This window comes from Eptatretus burgeri, chromosome 10 (assembly GCF_056783735.1).
Source record: "Eptatretus burgeri isolate ZD-2024b chromosome 10, Ebu_testis_v1, whole genome shotgun sequence".
NCBI classification, from domain to species: Eukaryota; Metazoa; Chordata; class Myxini; order Myxiniformes; family Myxinidae; genus Eptatretus; species Eptatretus burgeri.
Window position 1 is genome coordinate 26786228 of NC_140970.1, and position 27448 is coordinate 26813675.

The 27448-nt window shown below is 44.1% G+C and overlaps 1 protein-coding gene across 6 annotated transcripts in view; it reads left to right on the top strand.

The window, feature by feature from the left end:
• Positions 1-14431: 14431 nt before the first annotated feature.
• Positions 14432-27448, top strand: part of LOC147018131 (protein bicaudal D homolog 2-like) — a 36572-nt gene continuing 23555 nt past the window's right edge. For 2 of the 6 annotated variants that reach the window (XR_015062290.1, XM_085897502.1), the window contains exons 1-4: positions 14432-14766; positions 23772-23984; positions 24101-24253; positions 24350-24692. Coding sequence is in view for 5 of the 6 variants with exons in the window: in XM_085897502.1 (XP_085753628.1) it covers positions 14593-14766; positions 23772-23984; positions 24101-24253; positions 24350-24692 (883 nt within the window). In the remaining variant the exon portion in view is untranslated. The remainder of the gene's footprint in view (positions 14767-23771; positions 23985-24100; positions 24254-24349; positions 24693-27448) is intronic. The other 4 variants (XM_085897504.1, XM_085897503.1, XM_085897505.1 and 1 more) reach the window with 4 other exon arrangements.

The window sequence follows — 27448 nt, forward strand, 5'->3', positions numbered from 1 at the left end:
CTTTATCGCTGGTACTATTCTGGACTTGCATACAACTCACATTGCAAACCCCATCATTTATAATCAGCCGAAGTGAAGCTCTCTCAAACACCCTGGTATGTGCCTGATAATACATGCGGTGATGCAGTTCAAACCTCATTGATCACTTTCAGGTTTAGAATGAAACTTTTTAAGGATGTCTGGTAAAGAGGGAAATGATTGCTGACTGTAGTTCTCACCTGCAAACGTGTGTTGAGAGGCACCTGTAGGTGTCGGTCTTTCATCTCTTTCGTAGTTCAGCATTCAAAATGGTTCTTCAAGAGATAATCTATCATGAGTAAAGATTCCTTGGTTATTAATATAATACTGACGGTTATCATTAATCCTTTAAACCCTGAGCTGCTTGGACTTTCGGCTCTCCCACCCTGGCTCCCTGGAGAAAAATCTGGCTGCTCTGGTGTATAGAGGAATGAATAGTGGCTGGTAAACTGGTCACTTGGGTATATGGAGGGTTGAATAGTGGCTGGTAAACCGGCCGCTTGGGTATATGGAGGTTTGAATAGTGGCCGGTAAACCGGTCACTCGGGTATATGGAGGTTTGAATAGTGGCTGGTAAACTGGTCACTTGGGTATATGGAGGGTTGAATAGTGGCTGGTAAACCGGCCGCTTGGGTATATGGAGGTTTGAATAGTGGCCGGTAAACCGGTCACTCGGGTATATGGAGGTTTGAATCGTGGCTGGTAAACTGGCCGCTTGGGTATATAGAGGATTGAATAGTGGCTGGTAAACTGGTCACTCGGGTATATGGAGGTTTGAATCGTGGCTGGTAAACTGGCCGCTTGGGTATATAGAGGTTTGAATAGTGGCTGGTAAACTGGTCACTCGGGTATATGGAGGTTTGAATAGTGGCTGGTAAACTGGCCGCTTGGGTATATGGAGGTTTGAATAGTGGCTGGTAAACTGGTCACTCGGGTATATGGAGGTTTGAATAGTGGCTGGTAAACTGGCCGCTTGGGTATATGGAGGTTTGAATAGTGGCTGGTAAACTGGTCACTCGGGTATATGGAGGTTTGAATCGTGGCTGATAAACCGGCCACTCGGTAAAATTGAGGTTTGAATAGTGGCTGGTAAACCGGCCGCTTGGGTATATAGAGGTTTGAATAGTGGCTGGTAAACCGGCCGCTTGGGTATATAGAGGTTTGAATAGTGGCTGGTAAACCGGCAGCTTGGGTTCAAAGGGTTAAAATCTGTGTGCATAGAGAAACAAAGGGAGGGGGAGGGGTGCCCTCCAAAACAACATACAGTAGATGACAATTGACAAGTAAAAGCAAAAGTAGTCAACAAGAGGAAGCCAAAGCTGTTGTTCAGGTAAGTAATGTGTAAAATTTGATATTTGAAGATATAAAGGAAGAAAAATCCTTAATCTAAACACAAACATCAATATTGATGATATTAAAGAATGGTAAGGTCCAGCTTGGTCAGTAGCATCATCAAAACTGACAAGAATGTTTGCAATATAGAAACCATGGTGAAGTTGATGGTGCGCCATCACAAATCCCATGCACGTTTCCCACGTAAAGTAGAGTTTAAAGATGGCAGAACATTCCATCAGGAATGACCCAATCTCAAATTTTGAGTTTAAAAAAAAAAAATCTGTTTTGGCCTCTGTGACCCTAAGCTCCCACCCCCTGTGTCATGAACCAGATGTCAAATCCAAAAAAATCGTTACATATTTCATGTGTTCCCCAATGTTGATTGCATATATAACGTTTCATTACCTCTGCCACCGAAGGTGAAGGAGGTTATGTTTTCATCCCTTTCTGTCTGTCTGTTACTTGCAAAATCGAAGATTTTTCAAGCATATTGGTCAGTCGATTTTGTTATTCTGTCTGTCTGTTTGTCTGTTATGGACCTCCTGTGGATTCCAGGAATGGATGCATGGGGTGGATATAGTATGGATGCAGAAAGAAACTCAGGAAGGAAAAACTGAAAATTTGGAATGAAGAGGGCTTGGGGTGGGGGTTAACTCGGGGAGAAAGGATCATGGCTTTGGATTGGAGATGATCTGAGATGGCGGTAAAGAGCCGTCTTGAAAGACCCGGAGTATTTACCTCCCCTTTGCCTTCCTAGCCCACAAAATAAATATTGGTGCAGAATGGGGACAAAATATAATTTGATGCGAATACATTGATGGATATGCCTCCGCCCATGTTAGATGTCAACCCACTGTTACATTTGATCCCAATTAAAGGTCACCTCAAAAATTAAAGCGAGATAAGTAAAAGAGACATAACATCAGAAGCTAACTCGAGTTCTGATCTGCAAAATTGATTTTCAAAGGGCACATGACCTTTGACCTGTTGAACGCAAAAATTCAATCATTTCATCCTTGTATCACAGTCTATACTTGTGCCAAGTTTGGTTGAAATCCCTTCTGTAGTTCACAAGTTATCACGGTAACAAATATTTCCAATTAAAGGTCACATAACGACAGACTTTTGAGCTTTTCAACCTAAAATGTGATCAGTTCATCTTTGTATCACAGTACAACACCCAATTTACATTGGTGGGTATTACGTTTGACTTTTAACAGAATAACCAGAGGACCAAGAGACGGGTTTCTTCCAAGGGCAGTATATTCCTCAATGTAGAATCGTACAGCATGATGAGAATTCAAAGTGGGTGCAGCACATACTGATACTAAGAGTCAAAAAGCACCACCATTAAGGTCACGCCACCGTCTCTTCTTCGCACCCAAACCAGCGATAGAAGTGACTCAAAGAAAATCCGTTAATTCAAATAACTTCTAATATAGGTAAAGTAGGATTCGTAAAGTAACAGATTGTAAAAAGCACAATCATTGTGTTGTGCCCAAGTGGCCTCTGCCTGGAGCTAAGTTTCCCAGTATATCCTTTGAGAGAAACCATGGGTCTGCTTACTCGTAAGGTCTGTTTGATGTGTGTTTGCATTTTTAAAGGTCCCTCAAGGTATTTTGAATGAAATTGGGAGAAATCTGGGGAAAAATGAACATTTTAAAAAATGTGAGGGAAAATGAACGTTTTTGTTAATCTGGGGAAATAACGAACGTTTTTTTTTTAATCTGGGGGGAAATGAACGTTTTTTTAAAATCTGGGGGAAAATGAACGTTTTTTTTTAAATCTGGGGGGAAAATGAACGTTTTTTAAATCTGGGGAAAAATGAATGTTTTTTTAAATCTGGGGGAAAATGAACGTTTTTTTTAAATGTGGGGGAAAATGAACGTTTTTTTTTTCAATCTGGGGAAAATGAACGTTTTTTTTAAATCTGGGGGAAAATGAATGTTTTTTTTTTAATCTGGAGGAAAATGAATGTTTTTTAAAAATCTGGGGGAAAATGAACGTTTTTTTTAAATGTTGGGGGAAATGAACGTTTTTTAAAATGTGGGGGAAAATGAACGTTTTTTGAAATCTGGAGGAAAATGAACGTTTTTTTAAAATCTGGGGGAAAATGAATGTTTTTTTTTTAATCTGGGGGAAAATGAACGTTTTTTTTTTTTAATCTGGGGGAAAATGAACGTTTTTTTTAATCTTGGGGAAAATGAACGTTTTTTTTTATCTGGAGGAAAATGAACGTTTTAAAATCTGGGGGAAAATGAACGTTTTTTAAAATCTGGGGGAAATGAACGTTTTTTTTGAAATCTGGGGGAAAATGAACGTTTTTTTTTTAATCTGGAGGAAAATGAATGGTTTTTTTTTAATCTGGGGGAAAATGAACGTTTTTTTTAAAAGTGGGGGGAAATGAACGTTTTTTTAAATGTGGGGGAAAATGAACGTTTTTTTTAAAATCTGGGGGGAAATGAACGTTTTTTTAAAATCTGGGGGAAAATGAACGTTTTTTAAAAAAATCTGGGGGGAAAATGAACGTTTTTTTTTTAATCTGGAGGAAAATGAATGTTTTTTTTAATCTGGGGGAAAATGAACGTTTTTTAAAATGTGGGGGAAAATGAACGTTTTTTTTCAATCTGGGGGAAATGAACGTTTTTTTTTAATCTGGGGGAAAATGAACGTTTTTTTTTAATCTGGGGAAAAAACGAACGTTTTTTTAAAATCTGGGCGAAAATGAACGGTTTTTTTTAATCTGGGGGGAAATGAACGTTTTTTTTTAATCTGGGGGAAAATGAACGTTTTTTTTAATCTGGGGGAAAATGAACGTTTTTTTTAATCTGGGGGAAAATGAACGTTTTTTTTAATCTAGGGGAAAATGAACGTTTTTTTTTTATCTGGAGGAAAATGAACGTTTTTTAAAATCTGGGGGAAAATGAACGTTTTTTAAAATCTGGGGGAAATGAACGTTTTTTTTGAAATCTGGGGGAAAATGAACATTTTTTTAAATCTGGAGGAAAATGAATGTTTTTTTTTAATCTGGGGGAAAATGAACGTTTTTTTTTTAAAGTGGGGGGAAATGAACGTTTTTTTTAATGTGGGGGAAAATGAACGTTTTTTTAAAAAAATCTGGGGGGAAATGAACGTTTTTTTAAAATCTGGGGGAAAATGAACGTTTTTTTTTTAATCTGGGGGAAAATGAACGTTTTTTTTATCTGGGGGAAAATGAACATTTTTTTAAAATCTGGGGGAAAATGAACGTTTTTTTAAAATCTGGGGGAAAATGAACGTTTTTTTTTAAAGTGGGGGGAAATGAACGTTTTTTTAAATGTGGGGGAAAATGAACGTTTTTTTTTTAATCTGGGGGGAAATGAACGTTTTTTTAAAATCTGGGGGAAAATGAACGTTTTTTTTAAATCTGGGGGGAAAATGAACGTTTTTTAAATCTGAGGGAAAATGAATGTTTTTTTTATATCTGGGGGAAAATGAACGTTTTTTTAAAATGTGGGGGAAAATGAACGTTTTTTTTTCAATATGGGGGAAAATGAACGTTTTTTTAAATCTGGGGGAAAATGAACGTTTTTTTTTTAATCTGGAGGAAAATTAATGTTTTTTAAAAATATGGGGGAAAATGAACGTTTTTTTTAATGTTGGGGGAAATGAACGTTTTTTAAAATGTGGGTGAAAATGAACATTTTTTGAAATCTGGAGGAAAATGAACGTTTTTTTTTGAAATCTGGAGGAAAATGAACGTTTTTTTAAAATCTGGAGGAAAATGAATGTTGTTTTTTTTTTAATCTGGGGGAAAATGAACGTTTTTTTAATCTGGGGGAAAATGAACGTTTTTTTAAAATCTGGAGTAAAATGAATACTTTTTAAAAATCTGGGGGAAAATGAACGTTTTTTTTAATGTGGGGGGAAATGAACGTTTTTTAAAATCTGGGGGAAAATGAATGTTTTTTTTTTAATCTGGGGGAAAATGAACGTTTTTTTAATCTGGGGGAAAATGAACGTTTTTTAAAAATCTGGAGTAAAATGAATACTTTTTTAAAATCTGGGGGGAAATGAACGTTTTTTTAAAATGTGGGGGGAAATGAACGTTTTTTAAAATGTGGGAGAAAATAAACGTTTTTTTCAAATCTGGAGGAAAATGAACGTTTTTTTTTAAATCTGGGTGGAAATGAACGTTTTTTTTTAATCTGCGGGAAAATGAACATGTCCCTACTACTGTTTTGTGAGATGCATGCATACTATATAGAACCCCTTTGAAAGCTCTTCCCGGCCATGGGGAGAGGGGTTCAGACATATCCCCTTGGGTTTTCGCTATCTGTCTTTTCCCCAGATTTATTTTGATTTCATGTGGAATACCTCAAAGGACCTCTAAGCACCTTGAGGGACCTCAAAACACCTCAACGACCTCCAGCAACGTGATGCATGGACACTATATAGGACCTTGAAAGCTCTTCCTGGTCTTGGGGAAAGGAGGAGGGGGAGAGGAGAGATGGAGGAGAGGCGATACAGGGGAGTTACGTCATAACTACTTTGAAAGCTACTTTAAAAGCTTTTGAAATACTATATAGGACCCCTTTGAAAGCTCTTCCCAGCAGTGCAGAAGGGGTGGGGGAGGGGTGAGAAGGAGGAAGAGGGGTGAAGGATGGAGGAAGGGAAGGGTTTGGGAGATAGGAAAGAGTGGGAAGGGGGGAGGGAGAGAGTGAAAGGAGGGTGGGAGGAGGAGAGGATAGAGTGGGGTGGAAGAAGAGAGGAGGTGAAGAGTTGAGGTCTTGAAGTCACAATTTTTTCATTACGTGGAATTGCCATGGGTCCCTGCTCGTGTGTATGTATAATCGGCTAATGCTGTCTCTGTCTGTCTGTCTGACCCTGAAACATGGAAACGCTTCTCAGAAAGAAAAAAAAGTGATTATGGTAAATAAAAGTTGCCTCAAATTAATCCAAACACCGGCAATCCTGCATTTTAGGTGTCGAAATTATTTCCACATATTCAAGGTGTTTAAATTATATTTTATATACAGCACTATATTTTATATATTTTATATTGTTTCGGGTTGGGGTTTGAGGATCGTTGAGGTCGATGGGGTGGCCGTCAGACCAGCCGCTCACTCTGTAACCCTGAGGCCGTCAGCCAAGGATAACTCCACAGCCCAACGGGTTGTTAAGCAACCGCAGACGCCATTATTACGTCATGTTACCTGTTGGTTACCGAATTACAGGGTGTGTCAATAAAAGGTTAACCGCTTCAAATGACCTTTGTACTTTTAGTCATGACCTTAATTTGTTTTGTTTTGCAGGAGTGATCAATGATCTTTGGAGAAGTCATTCAAGCGGAACCAAATTATTCTACGGAAAAAATGACGTTTTCTACAGAGCAAAGAGTAAACACTGTCAAGTGGTATTTTGAGACCAAATCAATTGCTTCCGTCCAGATGAGGTTCTGTACTTTTTTTTTTTTTTTTTTTTTTGTATACCTTGGTCGAGGCTCGTATGAGAGCTAACACACAACTCACAGCAAGGAGGCATGAGACAAGAGGGGTGGGAGTGGAAGGGACAAAACATTGGGGAACAGACACAGGTGAACTGTGGAAGGGAGAGGGATGGGGATGGGACGGGGAACATGGCGAGGAGAAGATGGACATTACAGGGACTTTCAGGAAGGAAAACAGGAGAATTGAAGGAAGTGGGCATGGGTGGATTATCGGGGGTAGAAAAGATCGAGGATTTGGATGGGGAAGATAAGAGGTGGTGGTGAACAGCTGTTTTGAAAGCCTGGAGGGAAGAATGGGAAAGAATAGAGTGAGGAAGTTTATTCCAAAGGCGGGAAAAAGAGGAATGAAAGAGTGAAGATGAGCAGTGATTCGTGATTTTGGTAGTTTTACCAGAAGGGGGTTGTTGGCGGACCTTGAGCGCCCTGTGGAAATGTGGTTGGGACAAATCGCAGAGAGAGCAGGGGGGGCAAGGCTGGAGAGGAGTCGGTAGAAGACAGAAAGACCACCGACCAACCTGCGGTGATTGAGTGAGAGGCCCAAAGACTCAGCTTCATTGCGGGAGATGCCAATGATCTTAAAAGCCCTGGTTTCGACAGCGTGAAGTCGAGAAAGGTGGGAGGCAGGAGCACCAGCCCAGAGGGGAGAGCAGTACTCCATCAGGCTACGGACAAAAGCTTTGTAAGTAGTCAGGAGCTCAAGAGGGCCGAGGAAGGACTTTGCACGACGGAGGATTCCCAGTCGGCGACTGGCTTTTGAGGCAAGGTTGGAAATGTGACTTTCCCAGGAAAGGTCATGGCAGATAGTGAGACCCAGAAGCTTGAAAGAAAAGACTTCTTCCAGTGGATTGTTGAGAAAGTGGATGGGGGGTTTTGTAAACGGTCCTTTCGAAGAGACATAGTGAGAGTGTGAGATTTGTGTGGATTGAAAGACATGTTCCACGTGTTGGACCAGTTTGTGATTTTATCCAGATCTGCAGTGAGCGAAGAAGCTGCTGCTTGCCGGTCTGAGGGATGACAGATGGTACGGCAGAGGGTGGAGTCATCGGCAAAGAGAAATAGAGGATTTTCCAGAGAGTCCGAGAGATCATTGATGAAAACCAGAAAAAGAACAGGGCCCAGAACGCTACCTTGAGGAACTCCAGCCTGCACAGGAAGAGGGGATGAAAGAACTCCATTTAGGGCCACACGTTGACTGCGACAGGAGAGGAAGTCTGCGAGCCATGAGTGGAGATGGCCTTGAATACCATGGGAAGAGAGTTTGGTGAGTAGGGCAGGGTGCCAGACTGTGTCAAAAGCACGTGATATGTCCAGGGATACGGCTCGGATTTCCTGTCTGGCATTGAGGACCTCCATCCATTGATGGGAGAGCAGTAGCAGCATATCCAGGGTAGAGTGACCTGGTCTGAAACCAAATTGATGATTGGAAATCAAGCCATTGGAGAAGAGGAAGGATTTCATGTCTGAAGCAATGATGGATTCCATAACCTTGCTGATGATTGGGAGAAGGCTGATTGGTCTGTAGTTACAGGGATCTGTTTTTGCACCTTTTTATGCAGGGCAGTGATGTTAGCAGATTTCCAAGCAGATGGCAGATGACCTTGGGAAAATGAGAGGGTGAATAGAACAGAGAGAGGGTGAGCAAGAGCAGAAGAGCAGGCTTTGAGGACACGTGGGCTGATGCCGTCTGGACCGGTTGCAGAATCTGACTCGAGGTTTGAAAGCAAGCTCTCCACCTTGTCAGGAGAAAAGGATACAGAGTCCAGGGACAGTTGGGTGCGACTGGGTAAAGTGGGTAGAGATAGTGATGGGTTTGGGACACAAGATTTAGCTGCAAACACCGAGTTTAGACATTCAGCTTTATCACGTGTGGAATCAGCAGTGCGGCCATTTGAGGTAAGGGAGGGGATGGAGGGGGAATACTGAATATGGAGTGCATCCCAGAAACGAGCCAAGCAAGCCAGCCATTTGGAAACTGTGAAAAAGTTCAAAAGTGAAGGGACGTTCTCAATATTGTTACGGTTCTCGGAACTGTGTGCATACAACATACAGCTGTCCCGAGTTAGTTATGCCATTAGTATACGTGCAGATAGATCCTTTCCTTGTGTGTAGTGGGAAGACAGGGGAGTGGGTAGCAATGGGCTTTTAGTTAGGATTATAAATCATTTTTCCCCTTTTATTTGATCCACGGTACCTTCATCTCGCTTGCTACCCTCATCTCGTCTCCTGAGCCCAAATCCCGAGGGGCACTTTGGGCTGAACAAGCACTTCCACCGTTTACCCGCTGTCTCCGGAGTCTCGTTTTCTGAGGCAGAATCCCAAGGATGGTTACAGGAGCTGCACCACCATTCACCTTCCTAAACCCAGGCACGGCCGTGTGGACCGGCCTTACCAGTGTCTGGCCGAAACCCCGCCCAGAAAGGCGGACCACATGAAGGCCCGGTCCAATCGAGACGGACAATGATGTCGGCTTCGCCATGGCTCCACCCCGAACTCCGTGATCTATAAAGCACGGGACAATCCCAGAGTTGAGTTGGATGCGAGGGGTTTTTGAGTGAGAAAGAAGGAAGGTTGTTGGGGATTTGAAAGGTCAAAGTGGTCGGTTTTGAAAGGGAGAAGTCGGGGTTAGTTGGATGCGAAGGTGTTCCCGCTGCTTTGTTCTGCCCACATCTCGCCTCGACGGCCCGACTACAGTTCCCGTCCGCAGGACCTCGACCAAGCCTCTGTCTGGTCCTGCTAATGCTGATCCCCACCTTGGACTCCGCTCTTCTCCCTTTCGAGCTCCTTCACGGACATGATCTCCACACGTGCGGCTGTGGACCATCTACACAACCTTTGTCGGGTGCCGCACCACGGAGCATCCTTTTCCCCAGAACGCTCAGGTACCCTAAACTGTGACCTCAACTCCCTCCCACCCTGGCTGCAGAATACCTTTTTCTTTTCATTGGGTTTATTTTCTCCGAGTGTGTGTCAGAGTGTGTGGCGCCTGTCCGTTAGATAAGCCTGTGTAAGATTTTTATTGTTGTCATTGTTATTGCTTTCATTAGTCTCGCTTTAAGTATGCTCTGTGTCCGCTTTTGTAAGTTGCTTGTAAAATTGCCGCACCACACCTCTCTCATTTTTCCCCTGCGTAACACACCCAATAAACCTTTTTATTGTGCCACATGCTTTTCCCCGCTTATTATTGTAAATAAATAATTGCAGAAATGTTCCCAGCTTGTCTTTGTCTTTTCCTCCATTGGTCCAGCATCGTTCAAATCTGAGTTTAGCCGGATCTTTATTCCCGATAATCCGTTCCTTGTAGCCGGTACGTCCTGGGCAGTGCCGCTCGACTGCATCCGATCTGGAAAGGTAGTCGGTAGTTGGTAGATTGATCCGGTTCGGGCAAGGCGTACCGGGGGCGTGGTTCCCTGGTAGTCGAAAACGCGTGGTTAATTAGGTCACTTGTTTCTAGACAGGAGGACCCTACGCCACGCGGTTGAGGTATTGGCGTCCACGGTCGGTTAAGCGACCCGCCGCGTCACGGAATTATCCGCGAGCGACAGCTTACAATTCCGGGGAGTCTGGTGGGAATCGACGTTGTTTCCCCAACCCAGTGGTCGTTCTCCGCCAGACCCCGGCCCGCAACAATATTAACAAGGGAAGGTCCAGTCTCCCAAGAAGTGTACGGTGTGAAGGAAACATGGAACGAGTTCGTGAGTCAGTTATGCAAAGTCCGAAGAAATTGCATCGACAAAGATCGGCTAAACTGGGTCTCACTCCCAGAATTACAGAAGAATAATGAAACAAGATTTAAACCTCTTTCCTCACCACATCACAACAGCTCATAAATTGACCGATGGGGATAAAGCAGCACGAGTGAGATGCTGCAGCACAAGATGGAGGCAAACACAATCTGGATTAGCGATGTGTGGTTTAATGATGAGGCACACTTTTATGTCAATGGCGCTATCAATGCACACAACATTTTCTGGGGAAGTCAATGCCAAGATGAGGTTGAAGAGAAGTCGCTGCTTTTGTGGCTGTCAGCTGCAGAGGTGTGTTTGGGCCGTATTGTTTTGAAGACAAAAATGGAAGAACTGTTACCATCAATCAAGAACGATACCGGTCGATTGTCAATGCATTTCACGAAGACTTGAAGCATCGATGAGCACTGCAGCCCTCCGGTGACAGTGGTTCATGCAAGACGGTGCGACCCCACATACAGCAAACAAAACATTTGCCTTTCTGCGTCAAAAATTCGGATGAGTTCTCAGTTTGCTTATGGAAAATGAATGGTCTCCACACAGCCCCGACCTCAATCCGCTGGATTTTTTTTCCTCTGGGGAGCTTGTAAGGATAACGTCTACAAAAACACCACAGATCTGAACCTGAGCTGAAGGCAGCAGTTGAGGATGATGTGCAACAGTAACCATTAAAAATTGCAGAAACATCATTGAAAACTTTGCAATTCGTGTTCATTCATGTTTTGTGTGTTGGGGTGCTCACATCAAACACCTTAACTATAAGCGTGTGAATGCATGATGAGTTTCATTTCTCCATGATTTGGTTTTCATTTTCCGAGTTAATTTTTTGTTTTATTACTCAATTTTTTCGTTAATGAAGTTTTGAAGTGGTTGACCTTTTATTGACACACCCTCAACTAAGTACCTCATCTAAGGACCGTGCCCTCGGTGCGCACTCGTATCACTGCCGAGCAGAACAGAGAGTGCAGCGCTGGCTAATCAGCAGAACCAGTCAGTGGTGCAAAAATTTCACATCTATCGATTATGAACGTGGCATGTTGGATCAATGACAGAAAGGACATGCACGAGGCAGATTTGAAAGATACCAGTTATTTATTTACACACACAAGCAGGCAATCATCAAACACGTATTTACAAGCAAGCAACAGCCATCTTCATTTACACAGGCAGGTAATTATCAAACACAGGCAAAAGACACAGAAGAGCAAACTTACCCCTAATACGTATTCCCCTTATACAAACTTACTTAGACAACAGACAGGCATCATTATTCAATCCCGGAAGAAGGAGACAACAAGAATTGAGAAGAAAGAAGCAGAGTGGAGTGTGAGGACGACTCCTCCCTTACCTCATGCAACCATGCGGGGTTACGTCGGGTGAAATATTGTGAGAGGGAGGGTTAGGATGGGAAAGATGGGCAGTGGAATGTTGGTGTTGTGTCGGAAGCATGTAGCTTGAGTGAATTGGGAGATGCGAGACACCCCGGGGGACTTCACCACACCCGTAGCTCATGGGCCGATCCCCTCTGGCCTCGGCACGACTCACTCTTGCGCCTCGTAGCCCAGCTCAGCCGGTTCCAGCACGACCCACACTCCAGCAAACAATCTCTTGAACAGGCAGCCTGAGATGTACTTGCGTCCCCCCCCCCCCCCCCAGTGCATCAATAAACAACCCCCAGGGCATCGACAACAGCCTTGAATGCCCTGCCGCTCTTAACGTGTGCGGGTGCAGTGAGGGAGGGGGAGTGCCCCCGCTCTCCCCCTCGCACACAAACGTTCCTTTGTACAGTGTATGTGTGAGAAGCATTGTCCCGCATGATGAATGTAGGAGTGCAAGGAAGGATGAATGTTGGAAGGTTATTTGGTACTGGTCGGGAGGATTAATTGTCTACGGTGAGAGACGGATGAACAGATGGTTGGTGGTGATTCATAAAACAATGAAGTCAGACGGTCAATTTTGATTCATACAATAATGAAGAGTCAGATGAACGGTGAGGGAGATGGATATAGATGGACCGGAGGATGAAAATAAACCGACTGTGGGGTTGAAGGAAAGACTGATGAGATGAAGGAGGGATTGCTAATTGGAGTTTCGTGAAGGAGATTGCTGATGGATTGAGGAGAATCAAAAGCGGGTAAAGAAGTGGAAGATCACATCGGGGATACACGATCTAACCTGAACGCATTTCCCACCCAAATCCCCGGACAAGGGGAAAAGGTATACCTACCACATAAACTAATGAAATAACTCATTCTGTGGCACTCTCGTGTCCATGAATGTTCTCCCTCGGGGTACATTTCCAAAACCGTAACAATGTAGTTTCGTTATATTTTAGGCGTCTAAATTAGTTATAATATAAATTATTTCTGGGTTTTTTTCGATGGTAGGGTGACCGAGAGAGAGGGCACAGGATCAATTCATGCCTGCTCACAGAATTATGAACAATGCTGCTGGTATTGCTGAAGATATGTTCTTGACGGAAAAGCTGCCACAGACAAAAACACCATCGCCTTCCTGGTCGAACAAGGACTCCTTGCGAACAACATACAACTTCGTACGTTGCAACAACGTGTCCCGGGTAATTGTACGCCCAGGCATTCACGGTTACATGTGGCGATGCAGGAATTGCAACCGCTGCAAGTTATTTAAATAAATGCTTTGTGTAACAAAATGTGGCTCCACTGAATTTGGACGCTAAAAAAGGAATGGTTTTCCTCCAAACATGTAGGGAAAATGGAATTTTTTTTCAATTACACAAAAATTTAAACCTGGGCGATGTATAGGCAACAGAGCGCTGCTTTGATCGCTCCCGAATATTTTTTTATTTTTATTTGCTGTTATAATAAAATATATAACGGGCTTCTTCCAGTGGAAATTGATGCCTTGATATTGGTCTTATCATTTAATTACGTCGTTCTTTCTCTCTGTTTTCATTTCTTCACCCTATCATAATGGTAAAAAGAAAAACACCTCATCAAGTACAAAGCAAAAAAAAAATTTTTTTCGATATTAAATCAACTTTTTAGAAAATTCTCGATTTCCTCTTCCTGACATATTTCCACTTTAACTTTCATTTAATCAATTTTATTATTTGTTCGCGAAGGCAGTAATAACATGAGGTGATATTTCGTTATGATTGAACTGATGATGAGCTTATTTATCCTTTTGGACTTGACGTTGTTTATTGTCTTAGTTTGCTCAGGTGAATCTTATGGAAGTGAAATCGTCGCATTGGTACTGAGGTATTAAAATTGTTCATTGTGTATAATTATGAAAAATACAACGAAGAAGCGGGATAAATCAAACTGAGGTAAATCGCAAACGTGATGACGATCCACACGTTGCGTGATGACGATCCACACGTTGCGTGATGACGATCCACACTTTGCGTGATGACGATCCACACGTTGCGTGATGACGATCACACGTTACGTGATGTGAGTGAATGGTTGAGTCACGAGCGTGGAATCTGAGGGGGGGGAGGGGTTAGTGTGCAGCATGATAAATATATAAATAGATGGTTCAAATTAATAACCAGCATTGCCCGAAAATACATATTAAAGTAAAGACATATTGCTTGCAAATCGTCATGTTATGAGATTAATTGCATTGCAGCATAATGCTAAAGGAAATTACAGGATGTTTTGTCTTACTCCTTCTACAACAATGGTTCGGTCCAAAATCTCAAGTGTGATTGGAGGAGGATGCAAAAAATTTAAACTATAAAAAAAGATTATGGAATAAATCACTTTATGTGGCTTAGAATGACAATAAAAACGTTCTTGGTTGATAAAGGGTTCGTTTTAAAGGAGGTAATGTACAGGAGAAGGTGAATAACGGTTCCTATTTCGGCTGAATGACGTCATTGTGTCGCAAAGCCTTGGGTGTGGGTGTGTGTGGTGGCAGCCTGGCTGGAGTGGAGGTGGTGAGATCCGCTGAGGAGGGAGGGGGAGTGGAAGGGACCCTGGCATCTCGGGGTGGGGACCTGAAGAGGCAGGGGGCGAAGTAATGGCCGAGGTGCAGCGACTCGGGCAGGAGCTCGCCGAGGCGTGCCGGCAAAAGGAGCAGGCGGCCGAATACGGGCTCGCGGTGTTGGAGGAAAAACTCGCACTGCAGCAACGTCATGAGGATCTGGAGAACGAGCATGAATCGTTACGGAATGAGCTGGACCGGCTGAAAGAGGTTGGTTCATGATGAATGTCTGTCAGGGAGACATCAAGTGGAAATGGAAACTGAATCAAATGGTTGTAGTAACAACCGACCCCCTTCCTTAACCTCGCACCCCTCGCACCCCCTCGCACCCCCTCGCACCCCCTCGCACCCCCTCGCACCCCCTCGCACCCCCTCGCACCCCTCGCACCCCCTCGCACCCCCTCGCACCCCCTCGCACCCCCTCGCACCCCTCGCACCCCTCGCACCCCCTCGCACCCCCACTCCACACCCCCACTCCACACCCCCACTCGCACCCCCACCCCCACTCGCACACGCACCCCACACCTGCACCCCCACACTCACCACCGCACCCACACCCCCACACTCACACCCGCACCCTCGCACCCAACACTCACATCCGCACCCCCACACTCACATCCGCACCCCCACACTCACACCCGCACCCCTACACTCACACCCGCACCCTCGCACCTCACACTCACACCCGCACCCCCACACTCACACCCGCACCCCCACACACACCGCACCCGCACTCGCCCCCGCACCCCACACCCTCACTCCACCCCGCACCCCTCGCCCCCGCCCCCCCTCGCATCCCCACCCCCTCGCACCCGCACCCCTCGCACCCGCACCCACTCGCCCACCCACACTATACCTCTGCACCCCCCCCTCTGATTATCCCCATCTTCTCCCCTCTCCAATTACGATCACCTTCCCTGTCCCACCCCGCACCCCCTCCGATTGTACCCCCATCCACCTCCCCCTTGTCGCTGCACCACTCATGTCGGTTGTCTCTGCGCACCCCCACCCCCATTGTCGCCACATCTACACCTCCCCCCTACTCCCCCCGGTTGTGGCCGCACCTACTCCCCACCGGTTGCGGCTGCACCTCCCCCTCCCCCCGGTTGCACCTCCCCTGCTCCCCCTGGTTGCGGCCGCACCTTCCCCCGGTTGCGGCCGCACCTCCCCCTACTCCCCTCGGTTGCGGCCGCACCTCCCCCTACTCCCCCGGTTGCGGCCGCACCTCCCCCTACTCCCCCGGTTGCGGCCGCACCTCCCCTACTCCCCCGGTTGCGGCCGCACCTCCCCCTACTCCCCCGGTTGCGGCCGCACCTCCCCCTACTCCCCCGGTTGCGGCCGCACCTCCCCTACTCCCCCGGTTGCGGCCGCACCTCCCCTACTCCCCCGGTTGCGGCCGCACCTCCCTACTCCCCGGTTGCGGCCGCACCTCCCCCTACTCCCCCGGTTGCGGCCGCACCTCCCCTACTCCCCCCGGTTGCGGCCGCACCTCCCCCTACTCCCCCGGTTGCGGCCGCACCTCCCCTACTCCCCCGGTTGCGGCCGCACCTCCCCCTACTCCCCCGGTTGCGGCCGCACCTCCCCCTACTCCCCCGGTTGCGGCCGCACCTCCCCTACTCCCCCGGTTGCGGCCGCACCTCCCCCTACTCCCCCGGTTGCGGCCGCACCTCCCCCTACTCCCCCGGTTGTGGCCGCACCTCCCCTACTCCCCCGGTTGCGACCGCACCTCCCCCTACTCCCCCGGTTGCGGCCACACCTCCCCCTACTCCCCCCGGTTGCGGCAGCGCCTTCCCCCGGTTATGGTCGCACCTCCCCACCCTTTTGCGACCGCACCACCCCCCTCCTCCCGGTTGCGGCCGCACCTGCTCAAATAACCTGCTCGATAACACAGGATACTTTGTGGGTGTTTGTGATGAATTTCCCATCATCAATCTCAATTGCACTGAAATACTCATCATTATTACCTCCACCACCGAAGGTGGATGGAGATTGTATTTTTATCCGTTTGTCTGTCTGTCTCTGTAAGCAGGATATCTCAAGACTTGCAGACGGATTCGGACAAAATTTGGTGGATAGGTTGGATGGGTGACGAGGACAAGAATTTTTCATTTTTATTAAGTGACCAGCAAATACAACCTGTCGTGGCGCTGATGGGAATGTTGAGATTAGGGAGGGGTGGGGGAGTGAGGAAGGTGGGGAGGAGAGGGGGGGGAGTTGGGAGGGGAAGTGGGTGTTCTGGTTATGCGTTTGATGGGAGACTTGAAGGAAAGCGCTGGGGGGGGGAGGAATGGTTCCCTTATACCGGTATTATTACTGGATTGAACGAAATTGGGTACATTAAAACAACACGTTCAAACAGGCCACACTGCACAAAACAACACCCAGAGACATCCGTGTGGGGTGGAGGGGCTTTGGGAGGAGGTAAGCGTGAGAAAAGGGCAATAGAAGGCAACGTGAGGGCAAGGGAAGGAACCATGAGGGGAGGGGGAAGGAAGGCCGTGAAGCAGGGTGTTGAAACGCACCCAAACAGCAATGTTTTCTTTTTAACCACTGTGTTCCATTTCAAACCGGGAGGGAGCATTTAAAGAATTAACACCCATAAAAAAGCTATCTACCTGGCAAAGCATGCCTGCATGTAGGCCTCCCCCCTTCCCCCCACCCCATCCCCATACGCGTTCCTCCAACCTTATTGAGGTCCATGCTAACCTTGCATGCACACCGATGCTATACTTATCCTTTCACTCGCATACCTGCATGGATTTCCACACAACCGCACTGCACGGTGGCCCGTCCAGCGTGGCTTCGATGCCGCAGCATGTCCACGCCCCATGTGACTTTGACGCTGCAGCACGTCTGCTCCCCACGTGCAGAAGCACATGGTTCACAAGACGGCTGCATAACCTCCTCCACAGTACCACGCACCACGGACCCAGGTGTGAGTTCAAGTTCGGATTGCGTGCCTGTGAAATCCGTACACCGCAAACATGTATTCAAGCATGAAGGCACGCACACACCCCACGGAGAGTAATTTTTACACATTTGTACTACGTCCGTGTGTGCTGTCTACATTCCTCTTTGTTTTCAGTAACTACTGACTATTAATATATTGCAGCAACTATTCGTACATTTATACCAATATTTTGTCATTAAAGCAGATTGCACAAAACGGTGTTAAGCAAACACACCCTCTTCACTTGCAGCAATTAAAGAGTACTTCTTCACTTGCAGCAATTAAAGAGTACTTCTTCACTTGCAGAAACTCCTGCTATTAATATGCTACAGCAACTATTAGTATATTTATATTAATACTTTGTAATGAAAGCGGATCTCACAAAATGGCAAAAAGAAAATTGCATATGTAATTGTCGGGGGGGGGCTGGGGTGGGGGAGGACCCCTGTGAACTGTATTGTCATGGCTTTTGCAAAAGCAGGTTATAGAGAATTAAGCTGGCCTGGTGTTGGCTCAGTGGTTAGGGTGGCGGCTTGGGATCCGAGGGTCCTGAGTTTAAGCTCCGTCGGTCGCTGAATTAATACACCAGGAGGTTGACTCAGCCTGTCATCCTTCCGAGGTCGGCGAAATGAGTACCAGTTCCAGTGTGTGTACTGGTAGAGGGGCACTGCATCAGCGACGCATTCGCTCTTCAAGAAATGATAGCTACCCCGGCAACTAAGCTGCCATACGACCACCACCAGAGAATGAAGCTCATTGAAGTTGCACTTTCTGCACATTCCTTAATCTTTTCTTCACTCAATATAATTGTCTGAACAGTAGAGAAAATTAATCTTGATGCTTTGCTTAAATAAATCCACTTCCTTATAAAAATTGCAAATTTGTTTAAAATTTTCAGATTTCACTCCAGATTTTGACACTTATTTAGTCCATGAGGTCCGATTCTCAAATCGGATATAATATTTCGATTTTATAATTTAATTAGTCAGTGAATTGATCATGTATCGAAATCAAGGCATGTTTGAATAGGCTGAACAAAATGGCAAATTAAGACCCCAGCAAGTTGACAGAGGGCTGACCAAGGATAATGCCTTGATAAAGGATAATTAAATGAGGATGTTAATTATCTTCAAAAGGGGTGTTTAAATTAACCAAACATCCAATTTTCACTCTTTCACTACCTTGGAGGTCCCTTCGTATACATGCAGTTTCATGGTTTTGGAGTTGTGGAGGACGGACACACACACACACACACACACACACACACACACACACACACACACACACACACACACACACACACACACACACACACACACACACACACACACACACACACACACACACACACACACACATACACATACACATACACACATACACACATACACACATACACACATACACACATACACACATACACACATACACACATACACACATACACACATACACACATACACACATACACACATACACACATACACACATACACACATACACACATACACACACACTTTGGTGAAGTTGGTGAAGTTCCGGATCTGGATACTATATATATATATATATATATATATATATATATATATATATATATATATATATATATATATATATATATATATATATATATATATATATATATATATATACACACACACATACATACATTGGGGAGAACAAGTATTTGATACACTGCAGATTTTGCAGGTTTTCCCACTGACAAAGCACGTGGAGGTCTGTAATTTTTATCATAGGTACACTTCAACTGTGAAAGACGGAATCTAAAACAAAAATTCTGAAAGTCACATTGAATGATTTTAAAATAATTAATTTGCATTTTATTGCATGAAATAAGTATTTGATCACCAACCAACCAGTAAGAATTCCGGCTCTCACAGACCTGTTAGTTTTGTCTTGAAGAAGCCCTCCCATTCTCCACTCATTACCTGTATTAACTGCACCTGTTTGAACTTATCTGCATAAAAGACAGCTGTCCACACTCAATCAATCAGACTCCAACCTCTCCACAATGGGCAAGACCAGAGAGCTGTCTAAGGACATCAGGGACAGAATTGTAGACTTGCACAAGGCTGGGATGGGCTACAGGACAATCGGCAAGCAGCTTGATGAGAAGGCAACAACTGTTGGCACAATTATTAGAAAATGGAAGAAGTTCAAGAAAACAGTCAATCTCCCTCGGTCTGGGGCTCCATGCAAGATCTCACCTCATGGAGCCTCAATGATCATGAGAAAGGTGAGGGATCGGCCCACAACTACACAGCAGGACCTGGTCAATGACCTGAAGAGAGCTGGGACCACAGTATCAAAGAAAACCATAAGTAACACACTACGCCGTCATGGATTAAAATCCTGCAGCGCACGCAAGGTCCCTCTGCTCAAGCCAGCGCATGTCCAGGCCTGTCTGAAGTTTGCCAATGACCATATGGATGATCCAGAGGAGGAATGGGAGAAGGTCATGTCGTCTGATGAGACAAAAATAGAGCTTTTTGGTTTAAACTCCACTCGCCGTGTTTGGAGGAAGAAGAAGGATGAGTACAACCCCAAGAACACCATCCCAACCGTGAAGCATGGAGGTGGAAACATCATTCTTTGGGGATGCCTTTCTGCAAAGGGGACAGGATGACTACACCGTATTGAGGGGAGGATGGATGGGGCCATGTATCGTGAGATCTTGGCCAACAACCTCCTTCCCTCTACAAGAGCATTGAAGATGGGGCGTGGCTGGGTCTTCCAGCATGACAACGACCCAAAACACAGCCAGGGCAACTAAGGAGTGGCTCCGTAAGAAACATCTCAAGGTCCTGGAGTGGCCTCGCCAGTCTCCAGACCTGAACCCAATAGAAAATCTTTGGAGGGAGCTGAAAGTCTGTGTTGCCCAGCGACAGCCCCAAAACCTGAAGGATCTGGAGAAGATCTGTATGGAGGAGTGGGCCAAAATCCCTGCTGCAGTCTGTGCAAACCTGGTTAAGAACTATAGGAAACGTCTGATCTCTGTAATTGCAAACAAAGGTTTCTGTACCAAATATTAAGTTCTATTTTTCTGATGTATCAAATACTTATTTCATGCAATAAAATGCAAATTAATTATTTGAAAATCATAAATGTGATTTTCAGGATTTTTGTTTTAGATTCCGTCTTTCACAGTTGAAGTGTACCTATGATAAAAATTACAGACCTCTACGTGCTTTGTCAGTGGGAAAACCTCCAAAATCGGCAGTGTATCAAATACTTGTTCTCCCCACTGTATGTATGTGTATATATATATATATATATATATATGTATATATATATATATATATATATATATATATATATATATATATATATATATATATATATATATATATATATATATATATATATATGTATATATATATATGTGTATATATATATATATGTGTATATATATATATATGTGTATATATATATATGTGTGTATATATATATATGTGTGTATATATATATGTGTATATATATATATATGTGTATATATATATATATATATATATATATATATATATATATATATATATATATATATATATACATACACACACACACACACACAGGGTGTCCCAAAAAAGTACTCACTCTTTAAATGATAATAAGTGCGTTGTTTATTGACTTGGAAACAAGATTAATGGATAAATGCATGTTTACAAATGTTCAAACTGACTACCATCACGTTCCAAACACAGCCGATAACCGGACCAATGGATTTAACAGCGTTACGAATCATTTCATTTGGAACTGCAAGACATTGTCTTTCAATTTCCTCTTTCAGCCCATCGACTGTTGCTGGTTTTGAGCCGTAAACCTTATCTTTGAGATATCCCCATCAAAAGAAGTCCATTGGAGTGAGGTCTGGGGAAAGCGCAGGGAATTCAACATTACCTCTTCGCCCAATCCATTGGTTCAGAAAAGTTGTTTCGAGACAGGCCCTTACATCACGGTGGTAGTGGGGAGGTGCTCCATCTTGCTGAAAGTAAATCTCTTCGTCACCAAATATCTCTTCGACACGTGGACCGACGGATTCCTGCAGCAAGTTTAAGTAAACATCCCCAGTGACAGTTTGGTCAAAAAAGAATGGCCCTAGGCTGCCCAATGCTGATATCCCACACCACATAGTAACCCCTGCTAAGTTTAAATGGTGTTCCATAGTAACATGCGGATTTTCAGGAGTCCAGTAGGTGCAATTGTGTCGGTTAATTGAGCCATTTAACTTGAAGCTGGCCTCATCGCTCCAAACAATTTTGGATGGAAATGCTGCATCTTCTTCGCATTTGCCCAGGTACCACTCACAAAATTCAGCTCTCCGGTCAGGATCGTCTTCATTTAGAGCGTGGATTAATTTTGGAATTTAACTTTTCCAGTGAATTCGCTTCAAAATGCGATGGGCGCTTGATTTGGGGATTCCTGTCTCACGAGCCATTTGTCGTACAGATTTCCGTGGGGGATCGGTGGAGGGTTTCCAGCAATTGATTTTCCTCTGCGGGTTGGTTCATGACCGTGGTCTTACTGAATGGTCCTTATGGACGTCATGCACAGTTCCATCTGTTTCAAACTTATCTCGGATGCGAACAATGGTGTGTTGCATTGGTGGATCTTTGTGAAAATGTCTTCGAAATTGTCTTTGCACTTCCATGATGTTTTCGTGCTTCCAGTAGCACTTTATGATAAATTTTCTTTCTTCAAAACCTAGTCGTACTTCTGCCATTATTAGGTTCAATTTGATCTGAAAATAAATGAAAAATTCAATGAGTTATGAGGAGCCAAAATGTGAGTACATGTTTTTGGGACACCCTGCATATATAATTTTTTTTAATGATTCTTTATGATTGAGAGATGGGGCCAAAAACAGTATATAGCACGATATTTTAAAATTTTGGATGTGTTCTGACAAAACTCAGTGTATGAGTTGATTCGGTGACGAGAACAAGCCGATTCGATTTTGGTTCAGGTCTGGATCCAGATCCGGATTATCAGTGGGATACAAAACGTAAATTGTTCAGCTTGGTGGAGGTATGTGCTCTTCCGAGTGCCGTTCTTGTTCACCCACTAAGTTACTTTACCACCCTCTATAAGGTAAATCCTTTGCATATTTCTATTCTCACTTTGCATAGGAATCCCATCTGCCCATGATAAAGTCTGGAATTGCCACTGTGCATCACACCAACATCCATAAATAACTCAGGATGATTGAGACTGAGATTTGAACCATGGTTCGATCAGTGAGCTTGTATTACGTTCCCCACATTTAAATGTTTTGCAGCTGGGAGGTTGAACAATGAAGGAGCTTGGTTTGAATAGACTTGCTTTGAATTGAGACTGAGGCCTGCATGCCAACACTGCCCCCTTTGTGTTGGGTGTGACGAGTGGGATGTTATAATTTGTTGATCTCCCCCCCCCCCCCATTGGATGGCTTCCTTGTATTTGAGGTGGGGCAGGGGGAGTTGAGGGTTTTCCCCTTCTTTTTTTTTTTTTTTTGGACACAAAGGTCTAGTCTCATGAAGGAGCTAAATGACAAATGGTGGGCAGCGGGTTTACAAATGACCAAAGAATATTTGGGTGGGGTTGGACATACAAAATTGGGAAAGGGGGAAAATCATATAAAAACTAGTTTCAATCGTCTGGAGAGGACCAGAATGGAGAAGAATTGGCGTGTGAAAATGAGTTGGTGATGAGCACTGCATTTGAAAGTTTCAAGTGAGAACGAGACAACAGTCATGAAGACCATTCCACAATCAGAAAAATAAGAGGACGGATTGGTGCAAGTGGGCAAGCGGCCTGGACTTGAGGGAGTTGAGGAACACACGTGACCTGTTGTGGTTAGGGAAGGGCACTATGAGCTTCTCTCTTGTGGAATACATTATTTTTGAGTGCTAAGTTTTAGTTTACTTAATAAAGGAGGTTAAAATGACATGGAGGTGAGAATGCTTGTGCAAATAATTTCTAATTTAATACTTTTTTAACATGTTGTTCTTGTCTGTTTCTGCACATGGCTTTCTTTGAATGTTACCAAGCATCATTATCTGGATTATGTGGGAATTCTTGGATAAAGTTATGAAATGAGGAAATTGGGACAATATATTTATTATTATTATTTTTTTTTTTTTTTTTTTTTTTTTATTGTTGTTGCTATTATTATTATTATTATTTTAATCGTATTGACATTTCCATGTACGACTCCATATTTACCTGCAAGTCAAATTGTCTGATTGGTTGGATGACTGTCTTGCAGGCTTTTGGAGCTGCGAACTCAAAGCAACGACGTGTGGCTGAGGCTGGGGAGAGCCGTGAAGAAAGCTTGCTTCAAGAATCTGCCTGTAAGGAGGCAAAGCTCATGACTCGTATCGATGAACTCCATGCAGAACTTGTGCAAACACGGGCAGCCCTTGCCAACAGTACTAATGAAGGGGAAAGACTTGTTGCCGTGATGTTGGAATTGAGAGAGGTGAGGGTCTAGCGAAGGATGTACAAGAGGCTTTCCCTTTGTTTTGTGGACTCTTTCGTTCCCCTCTTTCTTCACAAAGGTTGAGTTATCTTCTTGTGGTCTTTGTGTTTTCCCAGTGTATGGATTTATTGGAGATTCAGAAGAATCAATTTCGGAATGAGGTTAAGGAACTTAAACTTCGAGAGTCCAGGCTCCAGCAGGACAACACAGAGCTGGAAGATGAGAATGTTTCTCTGCAGAAGCAGGTTTCCACCCTTCGCCAGAACCAGGTTTGCTTTGTCATAGTGTCTGGAATTTGCATTTTGCATTTTGGCATATACTGGGCCTTGAGTAACCATCACATATCATCTTCTTGCTGTTTGAAGGTGGAATTTGAGGGACTGAAATATGAGCTTCGAAGATTTGAAGAGGAAGTGGAGTTTGCGAACAGCCAGCTGGAAGAGTCTCTCAGACTTAAAAGCATAGCGGAGCGACATTTGGAGGAGGCCTTGGACAGCCTGAAGGCTGAGAGGGAGCAAAAGAACAGTCTACGCAAGGAGCTGTCACAATACCTTCACCTGAGTGACTCTTTGTACACCAGCCAGCTCAGCGTTTCCCTGGAAGGACTCAAATTCAGCGATGATGCTCTGGCAGCTATCGAGATGAGCTCAGACAGTGGACATGGTACTAATTGTGTGTCATCAATGTTGCTATCCTGTCCTGGGTGGGGTGAGTTGCATATTTTAGTTAATGTACTGCTCGTATAAAGCAGTCTAGAAACAAATTGTTGGTCACATGTGAAGTATGAACACCTGTGTGTGCTAAACAGATGCAAAATGGAGTGATTATTTTTGGAAAAAAAGACCTTTTTATTACTTGTCGAGAAGGGTTATACAGGGTGAGCACAAAAAAACGGTACCCATACAATTTAATAATACTCCATTATTTTTATTTAAAATGACATGTTCATTGGTACACATTTGCTTCACATGATGCATGATCACTATGGAAAGTTTCAGATGGATATCGTTAATGTCATTGATTTGATTGAGGTTAGAGCACATGCTCCGGATGTCAGCCTTTATGCTGCAGGCACACTGATTATACGGGGGAAAAAAGTTTATTACTCTGACACATTCGGCTGCAGTGATTGGATTTTGGCAATTATTGCTGTTTTGAAATCTATGGATTGTGGCCTTCCTCGGTAGATGTTGTCCTTGAGCATTTAACCCTGAACTCAATTTGAGTCTTCTTGAAGGATTTTGTTCAGGTAGATTTTGACTGAAAACGATTTTGCCTTCATTGTCCACGGTATGTTGAAAAAAACTATCTTGACTAAATCGAAATCTGCTGACTGCACACAAACTCCACTTTGTGCACCTGCAAAAAAGTAAGAGGATATCATTAGTATGGAGGAAGTTAGTCGAGGTAAGGTCAGTACCGGTTTTTGTGGTCATCAGTTAGTCACTTTTTGCTTTATAATTATGATTTATTTATTTATTTATTCCCCCTGATGTTGAATCGCAGCGCTGACATGTTTCACTTTTTTAACAAGTTGGCTTGCAGTAGCATCGTATTGATTCTATGTGGTACCAGCAATAACAACTTTGCCATCAGCTCACTAAGGATACCTGGATGCTCCACATATAATGAATAGTTATCACAGACAGGATTGGTTCCCCTTCCCCACTTCCTCCGACTGCACAATTATTATGAGCTTTGAAAAAGCAAACGTTTATTTGGCTGAATATCAAATAAATATATATATATATATATATCTATATATATATATATATATACATATATATATATATATATATGCCTGGTGTTGGCGCAGTGGTTAGGGCAGCGGCTTGGGATCCAAAAGGTCCCAAGTTCAAGCCCCGTTCGGCCACTGAATTAATACACCAGGGGGTTGACTCAGCCTGTCATCCTTCCGAGGTCGGCGAAATGAGTACCAGTATACTGGGCCGGTGTATGCCCCGATTAAAATAGGTGTACCATATCCCTGTGTCGTAAGAGGCGACCAGGGTTGGGTCAGGAAGGGCATCCGGCGTAAAACATGTGCCAAATCACTATGCGGATCATACGGATGATCCGCTGTGGCGACCCCTAACGGGAGCAGCCGAAAGAAGAAGAAGATATATATATATATATATATATATATATATATATATATATATATATATATATATATATATATATATATATATATATATATATATATATATATATATATACATACACATACACACACACAGTGGGGAGAACAAGTATTTGATACAATGCCGATTTTGCAGGTTTTCCCACTTACAAAGCACGTAGAGGTCTGTAATTTTTATCATAGATACACTTCAACTGTGAAAGACGGAACCTAAAACAAAAATCCTGAAAATCACATTGTATGATTTTTAAATAATTAATTTGCATTTTATTGCATGAAATAAGTATTTGATACATCAGAAAAATAGAACTTGATATTTGGTACAGAAACCTTTGTTTGCAATTACAGAGATCAGACGTTTCCTGTAGTTCTTAACCAGGTTTGCACAGACTGCAGCAGGGATTTTGGCCCACTCCTCCATACAGATCTTCTCCAGATCCTTCAGGTTTCGGGGCTGTCGCTGGGCAACACAGACTTTCAGCTCCCTCCAAAGATTTTCTCTTGGGTTCAGGTCTGGAGACTGGCTTGGCCACTCCAGGACCTTGAGATGCTTCTTATGGAACCACTCCTTAGTTGCCCTGGCTGTGTGTTTCTGGTCATTGTCATGCTGGAAGACCCAGCCACGCCCCATCTTCAATGCTCTTGTTGAGGGAAGGAGGTTGTTGGCCAAAATCTCGCGATACATGGCCCCATCCATCCTCCCCTCAATACGGAGCAGTCGTCCTGTCCCCTTTGCAGAAAAGCATCCCCAAAGAATGATGTTTCCACCTCCATGCTTCATGGTTGGAATGGTGTTCTTGGGGTTGTACTCATCCTTCTTCTTCCTCCAAACACGGCGAGCGGAGTTTAAACCAAAAGGCTCTATTTTGGTCTCATCAGACCACATGACCTTCTCCAATTCCTCTTCTGGATCATCCAGATGGTCATTGGCAAACTTCAGACGGGCCTGGACATGCGCTGGCTTGAGCAGAGGGACCTTGCATGCACTGCAGGATTTTAATCCAGGACGGCGTAGTGTGTTACTTATTGTTTTCTTTGATACTGTGGTCCCAGCTCTCTTCAGGTCACTGACCAGGTCCTGCCGTGTAGTTCTGGGCTGATCCCTCACCTTTCTCATGATTATTGAGGCTCCACGAGGTGAGATCTTGCATGCAGCCCCAGACCGAGGGAGATTGACTGTTATCTTGAACTTCTTCCATTTTCTAATAATTGCGCCAACAGTTGTTGCCTTCTCACCAAGCTGCTTGCCTATTGTCCTGTAGCCCATCCCAGCCTTGTGCAAGTCTACAATTTTGTCACTGATGTCCTTTTGACAGCTCTC